We start from the raw sequence: 25,077 nt of genomic DNA, 5'->3' as shown, positions 1-25,077 counted from the left end.
CCCTCCCCTTCCCCCAGAACAGACTTATCAGCCGCATGCTGCTCTCTGAACTGCCGGGGTGCATATCAGCAATCGGATCAGTATTGTCCGATATGGCATGTTAAAAATCGACCATTGGTATGGGCCCCAAAAATCTCTATCGGTGCACCTCTACTATTCCATGATGATATCTTTGAGCTTTAACATATCTTAAATTAAAACTATCTGTAGGTTTGTTTGTTTTTAACAAGCATCTTAAAAAATCAAAAAATACAATTAAATAAAAAATCTGATTTAAATAAAATCAGTTGCTTTTTAAAAATTGTTGATTTTTAGTCACCCTGAATTTAAATATTTAACACACAAAATAATATTTAAAAACTTGGCTGTCAGTAAAAAGCTTGCAGACTGCAGCAATGATTTTATATTGTGTTACCCCCACCCCAGGGTTCCCCTGCTCATCCTCACGTCCTGGTACCCCTGGCTGCACCTCATACCATTCTGCACCCTCTGGTGCACCCTCAGCCTTACCCTCCCACCCCTCTTCCATCAGTCTGGCACAGACCACCCAAAGAAGGACAACTGTCTGCCTAACCTATGATCCAGCAATGTTACAGGCAGGTGATGAGATGCAGCAGCAGCAGCAGATGGCTGAAAGGAAGGGGGCTACAAAGCCCTCAGAAAATTGCTCCCTGCAGGGTGCTGTGCTTCAGCTCAGACACGAGGTGGCACTGCTCTGCTGTCTCCATCAAGTTGTTACTTGTTTTAACTGCCACTCCATCTTTTCTTTTAGTCATTTTAAGCCATGTTTTTTATGATCTACATTTAAATGTATGGATAGGTAGCAACCCTGGCCAGTCCCAAGTGTCCTCCTCTTGCTCTGCATTTCCATGTTCATATTCCGCTTTGCTTTCCCACAAATGCTTTCCTTAATGCATCATAACAGTCTGAGGGGTGATGGTGCTGTGGAAATTACCTCCATGTGAGTACTTTTGCGCTGACCCTTCCAAGTTCTCTGTGTTAATTCTGATGCATCTCTCTTAGTGAAAGGCAGTTTGAACTGTACATCCATTTAGCTTTTTGTGTTTGAGTCCTGTTTGAAAAAACAGAACACCTAACTAACAGTAGTGAAAAATGCTACTCTTAGAGCCCTGGGGACACTTTTTTTCTTCTTCCCAGGATTTCTTGCCTCTAAGAATTTTTCACAAAAAAAGCAGCTGTTTTCTGTGGCCTGTGCCATGTGGGACATGAGTAGGTGATTATAATGGTCTTTTCTAGCCTAAATGTTTATCAGTCTTAATCTCAATCCCATCTCTTCCTAGTAATCCTCCTTGGAACAACACCCCATGGTCAAAGAAACTGGCACCACCATCTAGTCTTTCTGTTTGTCTTTTGTCTCAAAGGAAGGAGGGTCAGACTCCAGCAGGCTCAATAACAATAGCAGCTCCACACCATTTAAACCAACTTTTGTCTTTTAAAGGAAAGAACAGTAAATACCACCTAAAAGACTGTTAAACAGGGCTGTCTCCCATAAGATTGTACAACAAATAGAAGGCTAATAAAGGATACTGATAAATGTGAAAGCCTTACTAAAACCTTTGAAATACAAGATGATAGAAGAGTAGGGCTGGTCATCTAGTCAAGCCCCCTGCTCCAGGCAGGATCTTTCCTGACTAAACCATCTCAGCCAAGTGTCTGTCTAACCCACTCTTGAAAAGTTCCAGGATGGAGATTTCACAGTTCCTTTTGGTAGCCTGTTCCAATGCTTGACTACCCTAGTAGTCAGTAATTTCCTCGTAATCTCTGGTCTAAATTTCCTCTGCTAGAACTGAGATCAGTGCTCCTAGGCCTGCCCCCTACATCCACAGAGACAAACCCATATTTATGCTGTTTATAATAGTCCTATCTGAAGACTTATCAACACTCACCCCCACTCCTCCCAGTCTTTTCCTTTCCCAATTAAATAAACCTAGCTCTTTCAGCCTTTCCTCACAAGTCATGCTTTCCAGGTCTCTAACCATTTTTGTCTGTCTCCTCTGGGCTTTTTCAAATTTGTCCATATCTTAAAGTGTGGGGCCCAAAACTAGACACTGCACTCCAAGTGAGACCTCACCTATGCTGAATGGAGCAAAGTAATGACTTTCCTTGATTTGTAAGTGACACTGATTACTGCAACCTAGACTTCTGTTGACCTCGTTCTGCAGCAAGAGTACACTGTTGGCTCCTATTCAACTTATGGTCTACTGTAGGGATGCTAAGCCCACAGCCCACAGGCCAGTTCCAGTTCTTTGTGCTGTGTCACCTCATCTGCAGGGCTCCCTCCAGGTATGTGGGGAGTCCTGTGGGCTGTAGCCCTGCATGCTGGATGCAGCATGCAAGGTGATGCAGGGTCTGATCCTTGTGCGCAGGGCTGGGCAGAGGTACAGGACTCTGGGATCCCAGTCCCTACACACGGGCACCAATGCCTGCATGAGGCTGTGTGGAGGTGGTGCAGGGCTCTGGGGCCCTGGTCTCCACACATGGGAACCCAGCAAGAGGCAGTGTGGGGTCCTGGGGCCCTGCACCAACCCCACCCAGCTCCATGTGCCAGGTACTGGGGCCCTGGGACCCCGCACTGCTTCTGCTGGACTTTTTGTGCCAGGATTGGGCCCTACACTGTCCTACACACCAGTGCTCTGATCTTGAAATATAGAGCCAGGTGGAAGTTGTATGGTATTCTTGGGCTGGGCAGTGCCATTTGGATCTGGGCATGTGGTCCTGATTCCGGTGCACAGTCTGATCCAGCTCCACACCGCTCATTTGGCCAGCGTGGCCAAAAATTGAGCACCGTTGATCTGATGTAATCCCCTGGTCCTTCTTTACAGTACTGCAGCCTAGCCAGTCTATATTATGCATGCGGTTATTTCATTGCAAGTATGGGACTTTGCACTTGTTCTTCTTTTTGAATCTCATCTGATTGATTGTGGCCTGGTTTTTCCGATCCATCCAGGTCATTGTGGATCCTAGCCTTACCCTCCAGTGTTTGCAACTCCAACCAACTTGGTGTCATCCGCAAATTTGCTAAGCATGCAGTTGATCTCATTGTCCAGATCATTAATGAAGATGTTAATACCGGAGTCAGGACAGGCCCCTGGGGAAGTCCGCTTGATACCTCTTCCCAACTAGACACTGATGACTACTCATGGTCATGATGATCATTCTAACCAGTGTTTTCATCTAGTCTGTATTTCTTTAGTCTCTTAGTAACAGTGTTGTGGGAGATATGTGGGCTACATGGGGAAGATGTGAAGTGTTATAGACGTCCCCTTATGAAATATGCAATAGATGTTTAGTGGTGCTTATTTCAGTAGGAGGAAGCTTGTGATAACCTGATGCAGTACCTTGGACTACACTTGACAAATAGTATCTGAGTGAATGCAGGGCTCGTTGATGTCCTATTCCTTTTGGGGGCTTGAAACATCTTCGTATCAACACAATAGATGTCCCATGCTGCAGCCCACTTGGGACATTCCAAGCACTGCAGGTGTCAGTGCTATCTGTGTGTCTTTCTCCTGCCCTACCATCATCTGAGATGATTTGATAACTTGATAACTTGCTAGTGATTTTTTTTCCCTATGCCTAAAAGGGTTCATCTCTTCCCTATGAATGATGATTGACCATTAAAAGTTGGCCAGATATATTGTTCTTCTTATTCTCTCAGAAACTGTTGCAAATGACTGAGTGCTTCAGTGAAGTTAGACATCTCCCAGCTGCCTATCTCTGAGGTTTATTTAACTGATTCAGTACATGTAGCTCTTTGGTGGAGTAGCAGCTTCCATCTTTCTGAAACTATGGCAGCCACTGGTGCATTAGCAGCTTTTAGATAGAGAGAGAGGGGAAGAGAGGGAGAAGCTGGGAAGTTTGTGGTGATGCTCCTCACTGCATAAGAAACCTTTCTGAAGGCACGTTCTGCAGACCAGAGTCTTGGAGCTAATGGCCCCCCATGGTTGGCAGCAGAAAATCTTTCTTAATGACAGAATAGAGCAACCTGGTGAAAATGTCAGGGATTCAGGGTCGCCTCGCAGATTTTACACAGATCTTGCTGTTTTCTGCATAATTTAAGCTTAACACTAAAATAAAATATGTATGGTTTTTGCCTTTGGTTTAGAAAATTGTAAACTGGGGCACTGTCAGCTTTGAGTCTGAAAGGAGATGGGAGCTCTGCCTAAGTATTTTAGTATCTGCCTAAGTATCACATTCCTCACTGTGCAACCTGAACAACTGAACTGAGAGAGAACATGGAGATACATTTTGCAAATAAGGCTTTAAAAATGATTCTTTTAACCCTTTATCTGATGATCTGGTACTAGAAGCAGAGAAATATCTCGGTTCAGGATAGGGAGGAAGTTCTGCAAAATAAAGGTAATACCATCCCACTGGAAGATAGATGAATGATGAACTACCAAGGTTTGGGAAGCGCTTTTAAACAAGTGCCAAATACTATTGTCTTTTTAATGGATCAGAGTGGCCCATTCACTGCCAGCATGACCTTAGATAGTCATATAGTTCAGTATTCTTTCTGGCCCCATATGGCTTTTTCTTATTCTTGGAAGGTAAGTCACTTCCCTTCTGACCTATCACATATGATAAAGGCTTTAACCTTCTGCTTGATTTTTTTAACTTTTCCTTATTTCCCTGTAAGGTTGCTAAGGAAATATTTCTCTGGGAACAACTCCTATCCTCACTAGAATCTCTGAGAAGCTGATGCAGTGCAGTACAGCTGTATAAAGTTTGGCAGCACCCCTTTTGGACCTTCACATACTGCAGGAAGGATTTTCATGCTTCTCTTTTAACTCTGCTGAATATAAACCTGTTTAACTCCAGCTTTTTTTGGAGGAATATTACATCTTCAAGCTGCTTCATTGTCTGATCTCTGCTTCCTTCTTGTCAGGTGGTCAGGTCTCAACTAAGCATCTCTTCAGTCAGTGATCAAGATGCCTACAGAGCAGGATTGCAGCCAGTTCGCCAGTGGAAAGCCTACAGCTTGGATGGCTATCCCGGTAAGTGCATTTGGCTTCAAGTAAAATCAAATGTGGCCTTTTGCATCTAGTTTGAGCATTTCCCTCCCTTGTTCTCCCTAGTTTCTGTGGCTTTACCTTGCCCTGTGCGAAGAATTGATATGGTTTGACCATAATGTAAATTTTAGTCCAAATGTAAGAGGGAATGGGGGGAAACTAACTTAAGACTTTGGAAGCTTGTGGGCATGAAAATGGGAGCAGAAGAGTGCAGTTTCTTTTCTTAGCTTCACCAACTCTGCCTTTGACCCTGAGACTACAAGTACTGAGGCATATATCCTGTGAAGACAATTAGACATTTCCACAACATCCTTGAATCTTAGATGTTAACAAGTGTTGCAGGAATCCTTCCACTCGTTGTCGGAAATGCAGCAATCTCTGGAAAGATGTATGTGACATCTGCCTAACTACACTTAACAACTGTATGCAACAAAGAATGCAGTAAGTGAAGATACAGGGGACTTTAGGGAGGCGGACCTTTTCCGGGAATTAAGTGGGAGGTAAAAGATCCCAAACCCTGGATTCCAGCAACAGGATGTTGCTTCTGGTAGTTCTCTTGAGTCTTTGTGGTTTCAGCGTTTTTTTGTGCATGTTGTCTGCAATATGTGCTGTGTAAGCTTACCTTTCATTGTAACCTAAGCAGTTTCCTAGGCTCAAATACAATTCCTGCCTGGGAAAATAAAATTCTGGCCTTTCTATGCTCTGAAGCTGCCTAGTCAGCTCTATCTGAAATTGTGACAACCCCAGTAACCATTAGTCTCTTTGAAGTACTGAGAGTTGGACAATCTCATCAAGAACCTTTCACCTGTGCACCCTCTTAGCTTTGACAGGCAAAGTTCTTTGGGTAGATGTGATATCATTTATTAGACCAAAAGTTGGGAAAAAGATCTTTGCAAGCTTTCAGGCACAAAGACCCTTTGTCAGGCATAGGGAGACTCTGCTGATGTTATATGTTCTCCAAGGTAGAAAAGAAGCAAATTTATAGCGAGCATGTCTATAAAAATGCAAATGAGCAGAAGTTAGGAAGACAATAGGTAGAGATAGGAGGTGAGGAAGTTGGGGAAATGTGTGAAGGAATGCAATTGGTCAGTTGGAGGCAGGTTACCTGGGGTGTTATATGTCAGGTTGTAATGCATCATAAATCCAATGTCCATGATTTTTTTGTATCCAGTAGATTGATGAATTGAAACATGTAGGCTCATATATAAAAGGTGTTTTGTAATTTCCCTTTGAGAATCAGAACTGAGAGATCAGAGAAGGAGTGTGATTGTCTTGTGAGAAGTAATTGGATATTTTTGTTTTTGATGTGTGTTCATTCTGGTACGCAGTTGTTTGGTTTCTGCTACGTATTTTCCATCAGGGCATTTGGTACACTGGATAAGATATATTACATTTCTGGAGGTACAGGCCTAAAATCCAGGAATGGCGATGGTTCTGCTGTGGGACTGGTAGAGATGTACTAATTGTGGGACTGGTAGAGCTGTGTTGGCAGGTGTTATATTTCTTGTACTGGCATGGTTTAGATTCATTTGGTGTGGTTTGGATCATAGGAAGTTTGCTTTTGGTGGTGAAGTTTGGTGTTTGTTTAAAGGCTAGGATGAGCAGTTCTGGAAAGATCTCTTTAAGAAATGCCTGTGTGCTTAAACCAACCCAGCTACAACCAACAACCCCTCTTAGCTTTTGTTCTGTTTACCTGTGATGCAGTTACTCTCTGCCTGGACTTACACTTACACACTTGCTCGCACGCTTACATTTTCTGTCATCGTCATTTTATCTCTGTGTGCCTAGATGCCCCTTGCCAGTCATCTTACCCATTGAACAAAATGGAGTATTCTCAAGGCTTTGTATCTTCTTTTGCTTTGACATGGAAAACCTGTTATGAAATACAAATACATTGGCAAATATTCAGTTCCATGTAACAACAAAGTGGTACTGAAGCCTGTTTGGGACAGAAATGCTAATTGTTTACCCTTCTGTAGCACCTTTTATCTGAACATTTCAGCACTTTGATTTGCTTCTCCTAATACAGCTTTCAAGTAAGTCAGCATTATTGCTATTTTACACTTACACTGCGGTGTAAGATTATATAGGAAAATTATGCTTGCTGTACCTGGAAGCTAGCTTTTTCTATCAGATACCTTTGATATTTTCTATCAGATACCCAATGATACTTTAGTCTGGCATGAGAGAGATACCAGTCTGCCAACGGTCAGCGCTGACCTAGGGAAGGGGCGCTTGGAGGGGTTGGATTCATAGATGCTAGGGTCGGAAGGGACCTCAACAGATCTTTGAGTCCCCCCCCTGCCTGGGCAGGAAAGAGTGCTGGGGTCAGATGACCCCAGCCAGATACCTATCCAGCTTTCTCTTCCAAGACTCCCAAGGTAAGGGAGAGCACCACCTCCCTTGGAAGCCCATTCTAAATTTTGGCCGCCCTTACCGTGAAGTTTTTCTTAATATCTAGCCTAAATCTGCTCTCTGTCAGTTTTTGACCATTGTTTCTTGTTACCCCAAGAAGCGCCCTGGTAAACAGGGCCTCTCCAATCCCTTGCTGCGTCCCCCTAATGAATTTGTAGGTGGCCATAAGATCACCTCTCAGCCTTCTCTTGCCAGGTCCTTCAGTCTCTCCTCATAAGGCTTGTCCTGTAAGCCCCTAACCATATGAGTGGCCCTCCTGTGGACCCTCTTGAGTCTATCAATATCTTTCCTGAAGTACGGCGTCCAAAACTGGATGCAACACTCCAACCGCAGTCTGACCAATGCCGCATAGAGAAGTAACACCTCCTTGGTTCTATTAGTCATGCATCTGCTGATGCATGATAAAGTGCGGTTAGCTTTGCTGATAATTTTGTCACATTGACGACTCATGTTCATCTTGGACTCCGAGCTTAGTGTTCCACTATGACTGAGATCCGGTCCGCCTCTGTGCTGCTGAGGGAGTCATTTCCCAGCCAGTAGGTGTGCTGGATATTTTTGTGCCTTAGGTTCAGCACTCTACATTTTCCTTGTTGTACTGCATCCTATTGTGTACTGTCCACTTTTCTAAGCTGTCCAGGTCTGCCTACAATGCCTACCCTCCAGAGTATGCATTTCACCCCACAATTTAGTATCGTCCACAAACTTGGACAGAGTACACTTTACACCCACATCCAGGTCACTGATGAAGACATTGAAGAGTATAGGTCCAAGGACTGAACCTTGCAGGACCCCACTACCGACATCCTTCCAGGTCTATACCAACCCATTTACTACCACTCTCTGGGTGCGACTACTAAGCCAATTTGCCACCCTCTAGACTGTGTAAACGTCTGTGTCACAGATGCTTAATTTATTTATGAGAATGGGATGAGACACCATATCAAAGGCCTTGCTAAAATCCAAGAAAAGGACATCCACCTCTACTCCTGCGACTAAGCATTTTGTGACCTTGTCATAAAATAAAACCAGATTGGTCAGTCATGATCTACCTGCTACGAATCCATGCTGGTTTCCCTGCTGCATTATTTTTCCCGCTGGCCTCCCACAAATATGTTCCTTCATAATTTTTTCAAAGACCTTTCCAAGGATGGAGGTGAGACTGACTGGCCTGTAATTACTCAGATCCTTCTTTCTCGCCTTCTTGAAAGTAGGGACCACATTGGGCCTTTTCCAGTCCTCTGGGACCTGACCTGAGTGCCATGAGTGCTCAAACAGCCATGCCAGTGGTTCTTCTATGACATCATCCAGTTCCTTCAGTACTCTCAGATGCAGCTTATCTGGGCCTGCTGATTTGAACACATCCAGTCCATCCAAGTGACTCTGCACCAAGTCAGCGTCAACAGTCAGTGGGCTTGTGTCCCTTTGATGCCCATCTAAGAACCCGTTAGAAGACTTATCTTGAGCTCTGTTCAGGAACACCGAGGCAAAAAACTCATTGAATAGCTCAGCCTTGTCCCCCTTGTCTGTCACTAATTGCTCCTTGTTCAGTAGGGGTCCTACGCTGCCCTGCACCTTCCTTTTACTCCCTACATACCTAAAAAAGACTTTTTGTTGTCTTTAACTTGTGTTGCCAGCCTCAGCTCTGTAGTTGCTTTAGTTTTTCTAACTGCCTCTCTGCAAGCGCGGGCCAAGTAGGTATACTCCTCCTTGGTAGCTTCCCTGTGCTTCCACTGCCTGTATGCCTTCTTTTTTGCCCTTAGGCTCTCCTGGATTTCCCTGTTTAGCCAAGGAAGATTTTTGGCTCCTTTCCCCCTTCTCCCTCATACTGGGATCATCTCCCTCTGTGCCTAAAGGATCGCTTCCTTTAGAAATGACCACCCTTTCTGGACTCCCATCTCACCAATACTCCTATCCTGTAGTGTATTATTGACTAAACTCCTAAGCACACTGAAGTTAGCCTTCCTAAATTCAGGCACTTCCACCCTACTGGTTATCTTACCCACCCTACACCATATAGTGAATTTGACTGATTGGTGGTTACTCCCCAGGGTGACCACAAATTTGCAGCTCCCCTGCCATGTCCTCCCCTGTAGCCAACACCAAGTCCAGTAAGGCATTCTCCCTAGTGAGACTGTATAACTCCTGCGTTAGGTGAAGGTCCTGCACACAGGTTAAGAACCGACATGAGCAGTTGGATTTGGCTGACTGCTTCTCCCAGCAGATGTCAGGGTAGCTTAGGTCCCCCATGACAACCACATCCCTAGACTGTACAGCCTCTGAGAACTGCCTGAATAATTCCAAGTCTAGCTTTTCCTCTTAGTGGTGGGGGTCTGCTATAGATCACCACACCAAGTCCCTTTCCTCTTGACCTCTATGTATCCTAACCCACAATGCCTCAGCTTTCTCCTCCTCTAATCCCATTTTAATTAGGGTAGATGTATAATGCTCCTTTGCATAGAGAGCAACCCCACCCCCTTTCCTCCCTACTCTGTCCCTTCTGTACAGCCTGTTAGCCCTCAGTGTGTACCACCCAGTTATGGATAGGGTCCCACCAGGTTTCCGTTAGCCCCACTAAATCTAAGTTATTATGCGCAAGCAGAAGTGCAAGTTCTTCCTGCTTGTTCCCCATGTTCCTAGCATTAATATAGAGGCACTTGAGCGCTCTGAATAGTGCCTTTGGTGCCCCCTGTTCTGATGCCCAAAGGGCCTCTTGGTACTTACCTGGGGTGTACTCTTGTATATCTTGCAATTTGTAGGTTTTAGACTCTCTCTATCTCCTGCCTCCCCATCCCCTGTTGTACTCAGTTTAAAGCCCAATGTAGGAGGTCAGCCAACAGGTAAGAAAAGAGACTCTTACCTTTTGTGGAGACATGAAACCCATTGCATCCCAGGAGGTCCCTTGCATGGAAGTGCAGTCCAGGAAGCCAAGACCTGCACAATGGCACCAACTCTGGAGCTACGGGTTAACTTCTCTGACACAGGTGATGTGATGCCTACTGCGACCACTGACCAGGAGGATCAACGAGACGACCATCTGCGCCCCCGTCTTCCTAAGCCTGGTCCCCAGAGCCCTGTAGTCACTCAAGATACGGTCTGTACTACTCCTGGCCACATCATTTGTTCCCACATGGATGGGGACCATGGGATAGTTGTCAGAGGGCTGGAAGAGGTCAGGAATTCTCGCTGTGACATCCCTGATCCTGGCTCTGGGCAGGCAGCAGACCTTGTGCACTGTGGGATCTGGACAACACATGGGTCCCTCTGTTCCTCTCAGTGAGGAGTCTCCTACAACGATGACACAGTGTCTCTTCTTCTGCTTACCTGGCCAGCCCTCAGCTCTCTCACTGATGGCTTGTCTAAGCTGACTCAGGCCCAGGCAGCAATCCCACAGCAATCAGCAGGCACTCAACATTCACTCCCAGCTTATCAGAGCACATGCCCACCAAACAAACAAATAGTCAGTTAAACCAAAGGTACAGGCAGCTGGATCACTTGCCTTTCCTGGGCAGGATCTAGTGCCTAGCCTGGCTTCTCTCCTTCTTCCTCCCTCCTCTTGCATTGGATGTATTTAAGTCGGCAGGCCCCAATGGTCTTCACCCAAAGGTACTAAAGAAATTGGCCGGTGTCACAGCGAAACAACTGGTGCAACTGTTTGAGCACTCATGGCGTTCAGGACGGGTCCCAGAGGGCTGAAAAAGGGCCAATGTGGTCCCTATCCTCAAGAAAGAGAGGAAGGAGGACCCGGGTAATTATAGTCCAGTTAGCCTCACCTCTATTCTTAGCAAGACCTTACAAAAAATCATTAAGGATCACATTTGTGGGGGGCCAGCAGGTGACACAATGCTAAGGGGCAACCAGCATGGGTTAATAGCAGGCAGATCCTGCCCGACTAACCTGGTTTCTCTTTATGACCAGATCACAAAGTGTTTAGATGCACGACCAGAGGTAGAAGTTATTTACTTGGATTTTAAAAAGACTTTTGATACGGTTTTGCACCGAATTCTTATAAATAAACTAAATAGCTGTGTCATGGATTTTTTTCACAGTCAAGTGGGTGGAAAACTGGGTTATGGGACACAGTGAGAGAGTGGTGGTGGATGGGTCAGTTTCTACCTAGAGGGATGTGGGCAGTGGTGTCCCCCAAGGCTCTGTCCTCGGACCAGTACTGTTCAGTATTTTCATCAGTGATTTGGATGAGAGTGTAGAAAGCACTGTCCAAATGTGCAGACAACACCAAACTATGGGATATAGTACAAGCACTACAGGGTTGGGAGCAAATTCAGGCAGGTTTGGACAGACTGGGGAAGTGGGCGGATCAGAATAAGATGCAATTTAACAAAGATAAGTGCAAAGTGTTGCACCTGGGGAGAAAGAATCACCAAAAAATAGACTGGGAAGTACTGTTCTAAGTAGGACAGCAGCGGAAAGGGATCTCGGGGTCATAGTCAACGCAATAATGAACATGAGTCGCCAATGTGACGAGGTAATAAGGCTAACTGCGCTCTTTCTTGCATTAGTATAGGTGCATCACAAGCAGGTCTAGGGAGGTGATACTTCCCCTCTATGCAGCATTGGTGAGGACAGAGTTGGAGTACTGCGTCCAGTTTTGGGCGCTGTACTTCAAGAGGGTTGTGCATAACCTGAAAAGGGTTCAGAGGAAGCTACTTATATGGTTGGGGGCCTGCAGGTAAGATCCTATGAAGACAGACCGAGGGACCTGAATATCTTCAGCCTCTGCAAGAGCAGGCTGAGAGATGATACCTTGGAGGCATTTAAAAGGAGGATTAGACAAGCACCTGACTCGGGTTACTTGACCCCAGTGCTCTTTCCTGCACAGAGCAGGGGATCAGACTCGATGCTCTAATAGGTCCCTTCCAGCCCTAGAAATCTATGAAATCTGTGCCTGAAACCAAGTAGCAGAGGTGATCAGCTTTTTTCACCAGTAAGCCTTCTCTTCTTCCCTCATTCATATTCTCAAGCAGATCTGTTTTTTGATTCTTGAATACCATTTCAACTAGCAGGCAACAAAGATTTACTGAGAATTAAATATATTCTGTAGCATCAGATGGATAATCAAAATACCTGGTTCTGGTCATTGCTTTTCCACTAATTCCTCATGTGAGTCCCTTCTTTCCTCTGTGCCTCAACTCCTATATCAATAAAATAGAGATAATCCTAGCTTAACACTAATTCATGTGCTATATTTACCCGAATCTAAGAGAACTTTGAATGTAAGATGACCCCTCAATTTGATTCTCTACACAGAAAAACATAAACTTGTTATAAAATTTTCCATTCATAGACTAGAATTATTGGGGGGGATCATCTTAAATTCATTTCCCCCCCGTGACTACCCTCCCCATGCCATTTGCCTTCCCCTCCCCTTTGGGGCCTGAATGCCTCGTTGCCTTCCTCCCTGGCATCTGTCCCACCTGCCACTTATCCTATGTGGTGGCTCTCTGGCTCTGACTCTGGGGCACAGACTACATGGTAGCTCCAGCCTAGCCAAGCAGTGGCAGCAGCTCCAGTCCTAGTCCTAGACCCAGCTCCTGCCCTGGGTCAGAGCTACAGCTGCAGCAGGCCTTCTGCCACTATGTGGTCTTTGTCCTCCCCAAACCATGTCACGTGATCTCTCCTGCCCAGACCACATGGTCTGCCACAGCTGATACTTGAATCTCAGACCTGGTTTCTTTTTTCCATGTTAAATGAAGGAAAAAACCTTTTATTCTATTTGAGTAAATGCAGTATGTTGTGAAGTGCTTCAAGAACCCCAGATAGAAAATACACAGAAGAAAAAAGTGTTGTTCTGTTACATATAGAGACCAACAGAAAATAATTTTAATACTTGTGGCAAGGGAACATACTGTAACCAAAGGTGTCTGAAGGCACCCACTGGTCTGAGGAGGCAAGGGAGTGAGTGGAGTGAGCAATAACATATTAATACCTTGAGGGTTCTATTTCTAAGCTAGTTAATTTACTATTGCACGGCTTGTGAGAAGTGCTGGCAGGAGGTCTTTCTTGTGCTTTTATTACCCCTTTCACAAAGCTGTAAGGTAAGCTTGCATCCCACAGACACTTTGTGCCTAGGCTTTGCCTACTTCTGCTTTCATCTCTGTTTAACTTTGGACATCTTCACAGCTCACAAAGACCTGACAGAGCTAATTCTGGAACTTCTCTTGCCTGTTTTCCCCTACATGAAATGTTAATTTTGGGTTGGTGAAATTTGCCAAATTGACAGTGTTGGATAGCTGTTCTAGAACCAGAGCACAGGTGCAAAAGAACAATGGCAGCTTCCCCTGCATGTCACGCATCACCATTGTGCTTCCTCCCTGGCCTGGAGACAACCTTTTTTATAGAGAAGAGGTCTTAGGTCACTTCAGACCTTGGCTCTTCTCCTGGAATACCAGTTAGTGCAAATTGTGGTCCTGACTATTGTCATATGGACTACTGTCTGCTGAGTTCTGGACTAAGAAAATCAGTACATTTTTACTATTTCTCTTCCACAGACTACTGCTGGAACCTTAAGTGGGACATTTGGATGGCCAAGTTAATATGTACCCTAGCCAAAGTTTTGTTTGGTTTGTCAATTAAAGTCAATCACAAAGACATAGATAGCAACTAGGACTGCAGCAACAGGGAGATTGGACATATTTTTAATGTTCCTGTTACGTGTATTAGCAGGTATAAAACATTAAGCTGGATTTAATTGGATTGCTTTGGAAATTGGTGGAAAACAAAGGAAAGAGAGATTTCATGCTGCAGACTCTCTGGGTCTGTGAAATATTCTGTGCAATTCAGGTCACTGAGGTATCAAAAAGAGCACAGAGTTCAGACATGGCAATGAGATTAGTCTGAAGCCTAGAGAGACTGTTAAAGTCAGGCTCAGTGTAAGTATTCTGGGCTCATTGATGAATTATAAGGAAACATTCCAAAAGTAAAATCATATTCAGTAAGGCGACTGAATACTATCTTCCTTCCTTCCTAAATTCACATCTCTCCTGTCAACTGTAACTGGGGTTAAATTGGGAAATAGACCTCTTCCTGTCAGTTCTCTTTATTCAGGCTGGCCTAATTCCTGTCTATCTTTCTTGAAACCCTTTCTCATAGAACCCTTTGGGTTTTTCAGCTCTTTATTTCTAACTCAACCACAGGTTATAAAATGGATTCAGTTCAAGAATGGATTGCATCTGCTGATACGTAGGGTCAGTGAAAAAGCACATGAGGCAGAGTCCCATTTCCCCCTTCTCTTGCACCACTTCGCTCTGCATGGTTTAGAAAAAAAAGGAAAGGATGCTTAACCATGCTTTTCTCTCTTATTTCCATGTTTTAGGGTTCATCTTCATCCCAAACCCCTTCCTTCCAGGTTGCCAGCGTCACTGGGTGAAACAGTGTCTGAAGCTGTACCCACGAAAGCCCAATGTGTGCAACCTGGACAGGCACATGACTGCTGAGGAGACCACTGATCTGTGGGGGCGGAGCAAGGAGCAGTTAAGGTGAGTCCTGTCCTTCAGAATAACCTCAAACAGTTTTTAAAAAATAAAAACCTAAACAAGACTTGACTTCTAGTGATTGGTTTGGCTGATATGATACACATTAGTGGGGAAGAGAACTGGCAAAAGATTGGCTACAAGAAGATGAATGCAAGGAGGGGAACTGAACTGGACATACCTGAAATTCAATTTAGGTCTTCATTCTGTTTGTTCACTTTTGCTAAACCTCCCACTTCTCACCCAGGGAATAGGATTCTTTAGTTGCAAACTGCTTCGACCCATTAGTCAAGTGATAAGTGTATAGTATCAATTGCTTTTCAGAACTGACATCCTACAGATCAGGAAGCTGTGTCTCGCTGAATCCAGACATTAAGGATTGCACGATCTTTCTAGACCTTAGATTGGAACCTATATTCTAGAGGTGAAAGGACTTTTTTCTTCAGCACTCTGAACCAGTCAGTTCCCCTCACTCTCTCTGAATCAGAACTGATGCTGTATAAATAAAAGGTTGCTCCTTCCTTCCTTCCTACCCTAGGCCCTCACCAGGTTGCTTTTTTATTTGTGTGGGAAGGTGAAGGTGTTGACACGTGTATGATTGGATAGAGCAGGGTAGGAATGGTTTGTTTATAGAGGGCTTTGGTTTGTATGACCATGTGGCTAGTGTCCCAACTGCATAATGGCATGTTAGGCGCAACGTGTAATACAGTGAAGGTGTCTGTCACGGTGTGATGTTATGAATGTAATGGCATGGTGCTCTTGGTTTGATGGTAATTTGTTTGTCTTTGCTTTGTATATTGGACCTGGACCCCAGAGGGGCCAACTTTTTGTACCCTGAACCCCTGAATAAAGTTGCTAAAGAGTCAGAGTCCTTCTGTCCTTCCTTGTCAGTCTTGTGTTTCATTTTCCAAGGACACTTTCCAAAACCATTTATTTTCTTTCCTCCCCTGCCATGGATATGGCCATTCCCTGTCCTGTCTAGGAAAAACAGCTGTTTTGGGTGTGGTTTATTTTTTATCAAGGGAGGAGAACTGTCTCTAGCATACTGAAGGAGTAGATGGGGCACCACAGTCCCATTATAAAAGTAAAATATTTTCCCCACAAGTTCCTTCAAACCTGCTGTAAAATATTATTTTCTCTCCACCCCTGAGGGGAGGAGGAGGGGGAAGCCACCCTGCATTCTGATAAGTTACAGGGATTCATTTTCCAGAACAACCTCTGCCTGCACATGTCTTTTGCTGACTGGTGTTTGATCACTGCCACTGGCATTAATTTCCATCCAGTCTTGGTGAAGAAGCCAAATATTAAATATATAATTTAATGCACATCCTTCCTCTGCCCAAGAGGTGATCAATCTCAGGCATACTTTACAAGAGAGGCATGTCTTGCTACTGCCTATGCTGTACCTGATCGGAAGGTACATTGGGGATTTCTCCAGGCTGTCAAACTGTCATCCCTCATCCAGCACTGAAGTCACATATGAAAATAAAATGTATGCGTGGCTTGTTTACAATTCTTCAGTCTTCACAGAATTTATGTCATTAGCCTTGTTGATTTCACATGTCACTGCTTACTGTGGCATCCTCCCTTTGCAGCCCATATCCTCCTCTTCAGTAAAATGGCACATGCTAAGTTTGTATCCCCAAACCCCTTGCATAGGGAGAATTATGGCTGATGAGGCCTTGTACCTGGGAGAGAATTCTGGTTGGTTGAGCTCTCCCCTCCGTTTTCCAGAATCAGAATTGGATACAGAAGCATACAACCCTTTGTTTTTTAAAGTGCTAGCTTTACATTTCCATGTTCAGTCCAGTTTGAAAATTGCTCTCGAAAAGCTGGTCCACAGCACCCCCTGTAGAGAAATCTGGACTGCTGCTCATGCTTGACACCTTTCCCAGCAGCATCCTCTACATGTGCACAGAGTGATCAGGTTAATTTGCAGCTGGTTCCAGTTCGGTTGAAAGCAGTGCTGTACGGGGCATGATGGTTGGGCAAAACATTGGCAGTTTTATGAAGCACTTGTCTGAGACAGTGAGCAACTGCTGCATGGGTGCTTTCACTGGGGGACAGGGAGTAATCCAGCCAGCTTATCTATCATCTTGAGGCAAAAGCTTTTGGGGGCTACTGAGAGAATAGGTGCCAACTTTTTTTTGCCAGTGGGTGCTTGCAGACATAATAAATAAATAAAACCCCCAGACCTTCACTTTTAACTCAACACATTCCTGTGCCAAGCCCTGCATGTTACTTCTGCCTGGATCTGCAGAATCTGTAAAGACTGGGTGCTTATAGCTGATTGAATCGGCTTTAGCTAAAAGCACCAAAAATCCCTGCTGAAGTGCCCAATCTTTACAGATGTTGCAGAGCCAGGTTGAAGTCACACGCTGCTTCTGGTAAAACCCGTTTTTTAATTTATTTTAACATCTGCCTCCTGCTGAGCACTCACTAATTTTTTTTGTTGGGTGCTTGAGCCCCGGAGCACCCACAGAGTCAGTGCGTATGGCTGAGAGAGTTGCTGAACTAAGGAAGTGTCCACTTCAAGTCTGCACACAGTTTTAAGATGGCTTTTAAAACAATTAACTAGATGGCTAAATCTGGTTGTATGATGGCACAGATTCATCCCATCCAGGCAGGAGCTCCATGCTTGGTGTGGGATCTAGGGGCTTCCATGCTGTTCTCCTTGACAGAAGGGAACCTGGGTCCTCTCCTGAGTAATGGAAACTACCATGCACTCCAGACGTTTTAGTACATCCAGCGGTTTTGTCAAGGGAGGAAAGGTGTTTATACTGGTCATTACTGTTAGGGAAATGAGGAGGAAGGTGATGCTAGCAGGAAGAGGTAGGTTTTAGAGCATACAGCTTCCAAAACCCCCCCAAAAGATCTCTAGAAACTCACTTTCTAGAGGAGCCATTAAATGCCTTTTAGCACTGCTGCTGTGGGGCTTTTGAAATAAGTTAATACAGCACTTTTGAAAGAGAAGAATTAAGAGCTAATTAGAGGTAGGCTTATTGCAGGCAGGCTTTATTCAAGCTTCCTTCCATATCTTTGCCAATGGATTTTAGGCGTGACCTATCACCTGCTCTTATCTAGTACTAGAGCCCTCCTATTCACAAAGTGGATGCATCTTAGTCCTGGTCTGAAGTTCTCTAAGCTGTTCTTGACCTGTGGGTGCACACCACAGTTCAGCTAGCTCCCTTCTGTTCTAATCAGTAGGACCCTTTTTCAGTACTGACACCTTCCTCCACCCTCAGCTATCTAAGAACCTCACAGTCCTGACCTCTAACACTCCATATTAGCCCATTCTTAGGAATTTATAGTTTCCCAGTGTGTGAAGAATCATCCTTTCTTCCATGGCAGCTACGTATGAAATATGAAGGCCTGGAAAAATAAGCATGCAACAGTGGAGACACTGGCATCATCTGAACACCTCTGGCACTGTAATGAAATCATGAAGGGTGATTTGAAAATACAGGTCCTCATTAAACTTTCCTAATTGCAAATGTTAAGTTTTTCTTGATGTGTGTTTGGAGACAGACTTGAGTTCTTTTGCTTTCAGTGCCACGTCACCCGTCTTCAAAAACCACAGTTGTTTAGTCCAACATACATATGGCAGTTAGCGTGTTGCTGCATTTTGATTAGTGTAGTTACTTATCCTTATCTCAAAGAAGGAAACTAGAGTGGTGACTTTCTCACTAATCTTGGCACCATGAAAGTTCCTAAGACATGAGGGAAAAGGCCTTTGAGCTCCTACCCCATGTGCAGGCAAAGGGGTGTGTTGTTGTTTTCAGACCATTGTACTTTAGAGGGCAGAAAAAGCAAGGTCTTTATTCAGACAGAAAAGGAATGGCTGAGTGCAGAAGTTTGGGTGAAATTCAGCTGTGACGAGGACATGAAGCTCCTGCCTCCTAAGAAACAATATGTCCTGTTAGGCTAACAGCCTGGCTCTACTGTTTATTACAATATTCTGCATATACACTGCCCCCCCGCCCTTTTCATGTTCTTGCTTGAAAGGGGAGCTGCAGGGTTGCACTAAGTGAATTGGAAGCTGTCTCTTTTTTTGCGCGATTGCTTCTGTATTTACCACCAGTGTGGTGTTGTGTGACCTCCTATAGCAGTACACTTTGCTGAATCCTGACAAATATCGTCCTATCCCTATAGCAATAGAACATTTTAGGTGACTGTTCTGAGGCCTTCCATCTTTTCTCAACTGCTGAGCTGACTCAGGCCATTGCCTCTCTATATTAGGGTTTTTGTTTCAGAACAGCTGTTGACAAAATGCTGTGACATTTCCATTCTGATATTGTCTCGCATAAAAATATGTCAGGTTATGTTTCTTGTTCTGCATAGCATGGCAGCAGTAGTCTAGAATCTGAAAGATTACAAGATGAAGCAGACTTGTTAACTCACCCAACATATGTTCCATACTCAGACCAGCATTGTTTCCTACAGGTTATTTTCTAGTCAGTCTATCAAACTCATTGTATATGCACCAAGCAGTAGTTACTAACGCATCCTTTGAGATGCAGCCAGCTCATCGTACTGTCACAGGATTTCTTCTTTTCTTCTAGATCTACCCTATATGTTACCTTAAATAAATAGTCCTCCCGTGTTTACACCCATCAACTGTTCAGAGACAAGCCTCCTCATGTTTAGCAGTAACTTGCCAGTGTGGTACCTATTCAGCTGTCTCCCTTTCTTCTAAATGTACTCCTCCAGTTCACTGATATTTTTTGCCTTTCCCTGCCCTGGAGGTTTTATATTGACAATGCAGAGAAGGGAGTTTGCATCAGGCCCAGAAAGCTTTGTGCAAATGGTATAAACTGAACTTTCCGAGCAGCCATGCTGAGGAGGAGCGTCAGGCTCTGCAGATCAAAGGTGCGTTCTGAGATGTTCCATAGGCTGCTGTATGTACAGTGACTTCCTGCATGCACTAGTGTTAGAAATTCTGCTGGAAATTGATGTTGTCTTTTTTTAATTTCAACCTTTTTAGGAGGAAAAATTCCAGTAAGAAAGAACCCAAAAGTTTACTGGAAAAGCTACGCTGGGTGACCCTTGGTTACCATTACAACTGGGATAACAAGGTATTCAAAGGGAATTATGCTTTCCCCTCTCCTTTTTTTTCCTGCCTGCTTATGATGTTGGAGTGAGGAAGGGGTTAAACATGTTAGGAGAAGGGTGGGAGAGGACATTCTTGAATAAGATGGCTGTGAAATCCTCATGTCCCACAAGGGTCTATCTTCAGGAGGTGTTTGAACCAGATATGGAAGGCTTAATGGTAAAAGCTACATTCTTGATTTTAGGAGGTAGTGCAGTGGTGCATGCTATTCCTCCAGATCTCAGCCTTTATTCTCAGGTGACAGAATGTCTCTTCCTCATTGCAAGGAAGTGCACTTGGATTAGTTATAATTGTAAGAGTGAAGGGTATTCCCTGGCATTGGGTACATGAAGATGAGCCACTCCTGAAAAATGTTGCCTTTCGATGAGGGGTGGATGAGAGAACATGGCAGGAGGAGGTTACTCCTGTTCTGACCATAAACTTCAAGCCTAAAGCAATAGCATACTGTCACCAACTACCAGGCAGGTTGAGGCAGCTGAAGATCTCTGAAACAAAAATGACCTTTCTAATCAGATTGTGAGGCTGGGAGAAAAGTGCAGAAAGAGAGCACAGTCTCTCAGCACATTGCAGACACATAACTAAGTGAGTCTGCAATGTTATCTGTATAGGGCAAACCTGTTACTGTACAGCCTTAATAAAAATGCAGCTGCTGCTTCTCAGTCTCCCCAGTCAGAAATACTTATTGAGAAAGGGAGAAATGGGAAGTAGCAGGGTTTCAACTCTGGTTTGGTTTTACTTTTTAAAGAGGAGATAAGCTGGTTAGCTTGGAGCTTTGGTGATAGAAAATGGAGCCTTATGTTGTTAGGTTGGCAACTTGAAGCCATGACCGAGTAGCTCCTCTCTGACAGCTACTCAGTGGCCCTTGAGAAATCTAGAGTGTCTTGAGATTGGCTTCAGTTGTGGCCCAAAATACCCTTCACTTGGCATACTTAGCAATGTATGGGCAATCTCAGCACAGGCCTAGAACTGAATGGGTCAATAGGCCTGAATTTACCTAAGGGTCTGAGGGAAGTTTTGTCCTCCTGTTGCTCATGGCATGACCACTGTGGGGACAACCAAGATGTCATTCTGCAAAACTGCAAGCTATACCCTTGAGTTCTCACTAAATGTCTAGGCTCTTAGGTTCTGGTTTTTTTAAATGTTTCTCTCTTCCTCCTCCTCCTTCCAGATATACTCAGCAGATCACTACACTCCTTTCCCCATTGACCTTGCTTTCTTATCAAAGCAAGTGGCTGCAGCATGTGGGTTTCAGAGCTTCAAAGCTGAGGCAGGGATCCTGAATTACTATCACTTTGATTCTTCTCTGGGAATTCATGTGGATGAATCTGAGTTGGATCATTCCCACCCTCTCTTATCATTCAGGTGAGTTGGCTGAGGGGAGACCTTGGTGTGTTGTGGAGGGTAGCAGATCCATTTATCTCCTGTTGAATTCATTTTTTGGTAAACTTGCAGGATCACTATAGGTGAGGAGTAAGGTTCATAAGCAGAACTATGCTTGAGGGACACTCAGTGACCTGAGTAGCAGTGGATGCTGCAGCTCAGGATAAATATACCTCAGCAGAGTGGGGAGCTTGGTTCTGGACTAGCAGAGTAGCCAAAGGTGCTAAACAGCAAGGATGAAATGCATATGCCGAGCTGGTATGGCATCTGCCCACACTGCCTAGCTTAAGCCAGTGCTGTTGGTCTCTTCATGTGCTAAATCTAAACTTGTAACTGTGGCTCTCTCAGATTTGTTAAAAGGCATGTAGTTGATAAAATCTCCTGGTTTTCCACATAATGATTGCACTAATTGACTTCTATCTCTCTGTTTTTTTCTCCATACATCTTCGTTCCCTAGTTTTGGACAATCCTCCATATTTTTGTTGGGGGGCCTGAAGCGGGACGAAGCCCCTACAGCCATGTTCATGCACAGTGGAGATATCATGGTGATGTCTGGCTTCAGCCGCCTACTGTACCATGCTGTTCCCCGAGTCCTCCCCAACCTTGAGGGGACAGCTTTGCCCTCATGCCTGGAGCTGGCACTCCCTTCAGACTTCCCTGATGGCTCAGTCATTGAGCACAGCTCTGAAGAGGACTGGCAGGTCTGTGCCAAGTACTTGCAGACTTCCCGCATTAATATGACCATCAGGCAGGTGCTGCCTGATGGTCAGAGCTTTCCAGAGGATTCTGAGCAGACAGCAGTTTCTAAAGACTCTTACCATCAGGAGGACAGTAAAGCCAAGCGACACAAGCCAAATGCAGACAGCTGAGATGTGAAGAGAACCCAGGCCTTTGGCCCAATGGTAATCTCCAGATGGAGCAGATGGTTTCCATCACCCTCTAATTATAGAGGAAATGAGGAACTCTGGCAGAGTAGTTCCAGTCCTTATTTTTAGAAGATGGAGGTGGAAAAGAGAGGAAGGTTTAAAAGAGAAAGAAGGTTGGTCTTGTGACCAGAGCACAAGCCAGAGACTTACGATGCAATTTCTGTTTCTGTTTGACTTTGGGCAAATTACTTCTGTTCTGTACCTCAGTTTTCTTACCTGTAAAATGCCCCCATCACTGGATTTGGATACTCAGTTTCTTAATGTTTATAAATGCCATGGCGTCTGTGGGTAGTAGGTGCCAGCACAGACAAGAGAGTGATTGCTTGTATGTTGAAGTTGGTTCTTGGGTTGGCAAAGCCCTTCTGAAGTTTGCTGCTGATTCTTTAGGACTAAATGAAAACAGGCCCCTGAAGGAGATATCTACTTTCGGCACATTAAGCGTGGGGCCATCTCCTATACAAAGTACTGTCTTGAACAGTCTTCTGCAGAAGGCAGAATGACATCAATTACAGAGTTAAGTCAGCTGTAGTTCTGCCCTCCATACCATCAGAGACTAAGCTCATGAATGGGGCTAGAGCAAAATAATTAGGAGCAACGGCTTTCCTAGATGATCTAGAAACTTCTGTTCAAATTTCCTGTCTCCACTCCCCGTGTGATGGAGGCTCCCTACTTTGGAACTGGTCCTTTTAGTTGCCCACAGAAATGTAGTCCTGCAATCCCAGCCTGGCTTCTTTAAGGAGCAGAGTGAGGAGAATAATTTAAAGCAGAAACAATGAAGTTGTAAATGAAGTACCTAAAAAATAAATTAATCAGAGACTATCTCTATTGCCCAACAAGTAAATATATTGAAACTAAATAAGGAAAATGCTGGCTTTTGTGCCCATCCTCTTTAGGACTCAGACCTTCCTATCTGCTTTTTAATGCAATTTTAATTGTTGGCGTGTCACTCTCTATCCCAGGGGTATTTTGTCGTGCTTTTCCCATGAATAAACTTACTCTGTTTTTAAATTAAAGATTCCTATCTGTCTTGGAGAGTTTGTTTCTTTTTTTTCTGTTTAGTTATTTTGCTGTGTCATTAATGCTGCCATATCCCTCGTGCTGTCTCGTTCTGACTTCTCTCAGATCGACTACCATACGACATCTGTGGGGAAGGAACCCTGTGGAGTTCTGCAGGGTCATCTGATGTGCTGGTTGGGGGGTTTGGGGCAATACCACATGTCAAGGAAAAATCTTAAGTTTGGTGCTGCCATCACAGGGAGTTGAAACTACAGACAGGCCCCCAGAATGTGCCCTCTGGGTGACCTGGAGGCTTGTCAATCACAGAGCATAAGGTAATCTGATCTAATGCACATGCTCAGTTCATGATTACTGCATGATGTAATTTGACTAGAAATTTCTCTGTGAAGAGCATTCTGATTGGCCACTAAATTCTTATAAAAGGTTTGTGAGCCGCCACCCGGGTGTGTTTTGGAGGAGAGACTGCTCGATCCTGTGAGCAGGGACGGTCTCACAAGGAGAGAACGATCCTGTAACCAGAGGCTGCGGACGGCGGGGACTGTGAGGCGCAAGCAGAGGCTGCGGACGGCGGGTGGAGCGACTTGTCTTTTCGATCTCGGTTACGGGACTGTTTGGCTTCGATTTTGACTTCGGCTTACTTTGTTCTGGCTTCTCATCTCCAACCTCGGTTTATGGACTGTCTTTTGGACTGGCGTCATGACCCCGTTCCTCGATTCACTATGTTACAGTTTTTGTTGTTTGTTATCCTGTTCATGAGCTGTTGACCAGCCCTGGGACTAGCTAGCGGGCAGCCGCACCTATCCCTCAGGGGGTAGAAAGCAAGGGCTCGCTAGTGAACCCCGTGGGCCAACAGACCCCTTTGTTGTTCGCTATACTGTAACTGAAGAAATCTGAGGCGAGATTCTTGCTGTGTAAAGTGCAAAGTACAGCTCAGTAGGTACCATGAAGGTGGGTACTCCGTGAACTGTGTTGTTCCATATCTATTCTTCAGTACTTTTAGTGTTCTGTTTTTTCCCCTAATGCTCCCAGTATTACCACTGATCCTTTTGAGGAAGGACCCCCCAGGCCAGTTATAGGCTCAAGATGCACAAATTCATAACGCCTGAGAGTGGAAGGATGTTCTGCTTTAAACAGTCCCGGGATGGGTTTAAATCCAAGAGGTCTCCACAAGAGAGTGCCACAAAAGTTTCTCCTGCTTTTAACTGCTGAGTGAACAAGGAAAACTAGACCTAGCTAACTATAGTGAGCCTTGCTGGTGTGGTCCCTTAGAAGGAGAAACAATTATTTGGTGGGGCTGAGCGCACACATGCATGTGCACATACATCCCCACAGGAGGTAAGTCTGGGGGAAAGGGCAGGGGGAGGGAGTGGGGCTGGGGCAGGAGCTGGCCCTGCACAGCCGGGTGGTCATAGGACAGAGCCATGAGTGGCTTGTCCAAGGGACACCTGGTGCTAGTGTGCGCACCCTGGGAGGGCACAGGAGGCATGTGCCCCCAGATCTGCACACAGGGCAAGCTGGAGCCAAAGCTGCCAGGCTCTTCCCAGTCTGGGGGTGGCAGGGTTTGGGCCATGCTATGCTCTGGGCCGGCAGTGGCAGCACTGGGAGGGGGACCACAGGGGAATACAGTGAATTTTGGGGTGGCTGCAGCCCCCCTGTAGCCTCCCTCCCAGTGCCACCACCACCCGCTCTAAGCCCAGCCCAGCCCAGTC

At 45.0% G+C, this 25,077-nt stretch overlaps 1 protein-coding gene across 1 annotated transcript in view; it reads left to right on the top strand.

The window, feature by feature from the left end:
• Positions 1-23,381, top strand: part of ALKBH1 (alkB homolog 1, histone H2A dioxygenase) — a 27,304-nt gene extending 3,923 nt beyond the window's left edge. Inside the window, exons 2-6 of the mRNA XM_019552125.1 lie at positions 4,910-5,018; positions 14,779-14,941; positions 19,920-20,010; positions 21,214-21,407; positions 21,883-23,381. Coding sequence (XP_019407670.1) covers positions 4,910-5,018; positions 14,779-14,941; positions 19,920-20,010; positions 21,214-21,407; positions 21,883-22,294 — 969 coding nt within the window. The 3' untranslated portion in view covers positions 22,295-23,381. The remainder of the gene's footprint in view (positions 1-4,909; positions 5,019-14,778; positions 14,942-19,919; positions 20,011-21,213; positions 21,408-21,882) is intronic.
• Positions 23,382-25,077: the final 1,696 nt, after the last annotated feature.

Source organism: Crocodylus porosus, unplaced genomic scaffold, assembly GCF_001723895.1.
Source record: "Crocodylus porosus isolate Cpor-Errol unplaced genomic scaffold, CroPor_comp1, whole genome shotgun sequence".
NCBI lineage: Eukaryota > Metazoa > Chordata > Crocodylia > Crocodylidae > Crocodylus > Crocodylus porosus.
The sequence above is the reverse complement of the archived record's forward strand: the minus strand, read 5'-3'. Positions and strand labels throughout refer to the sequence as shown.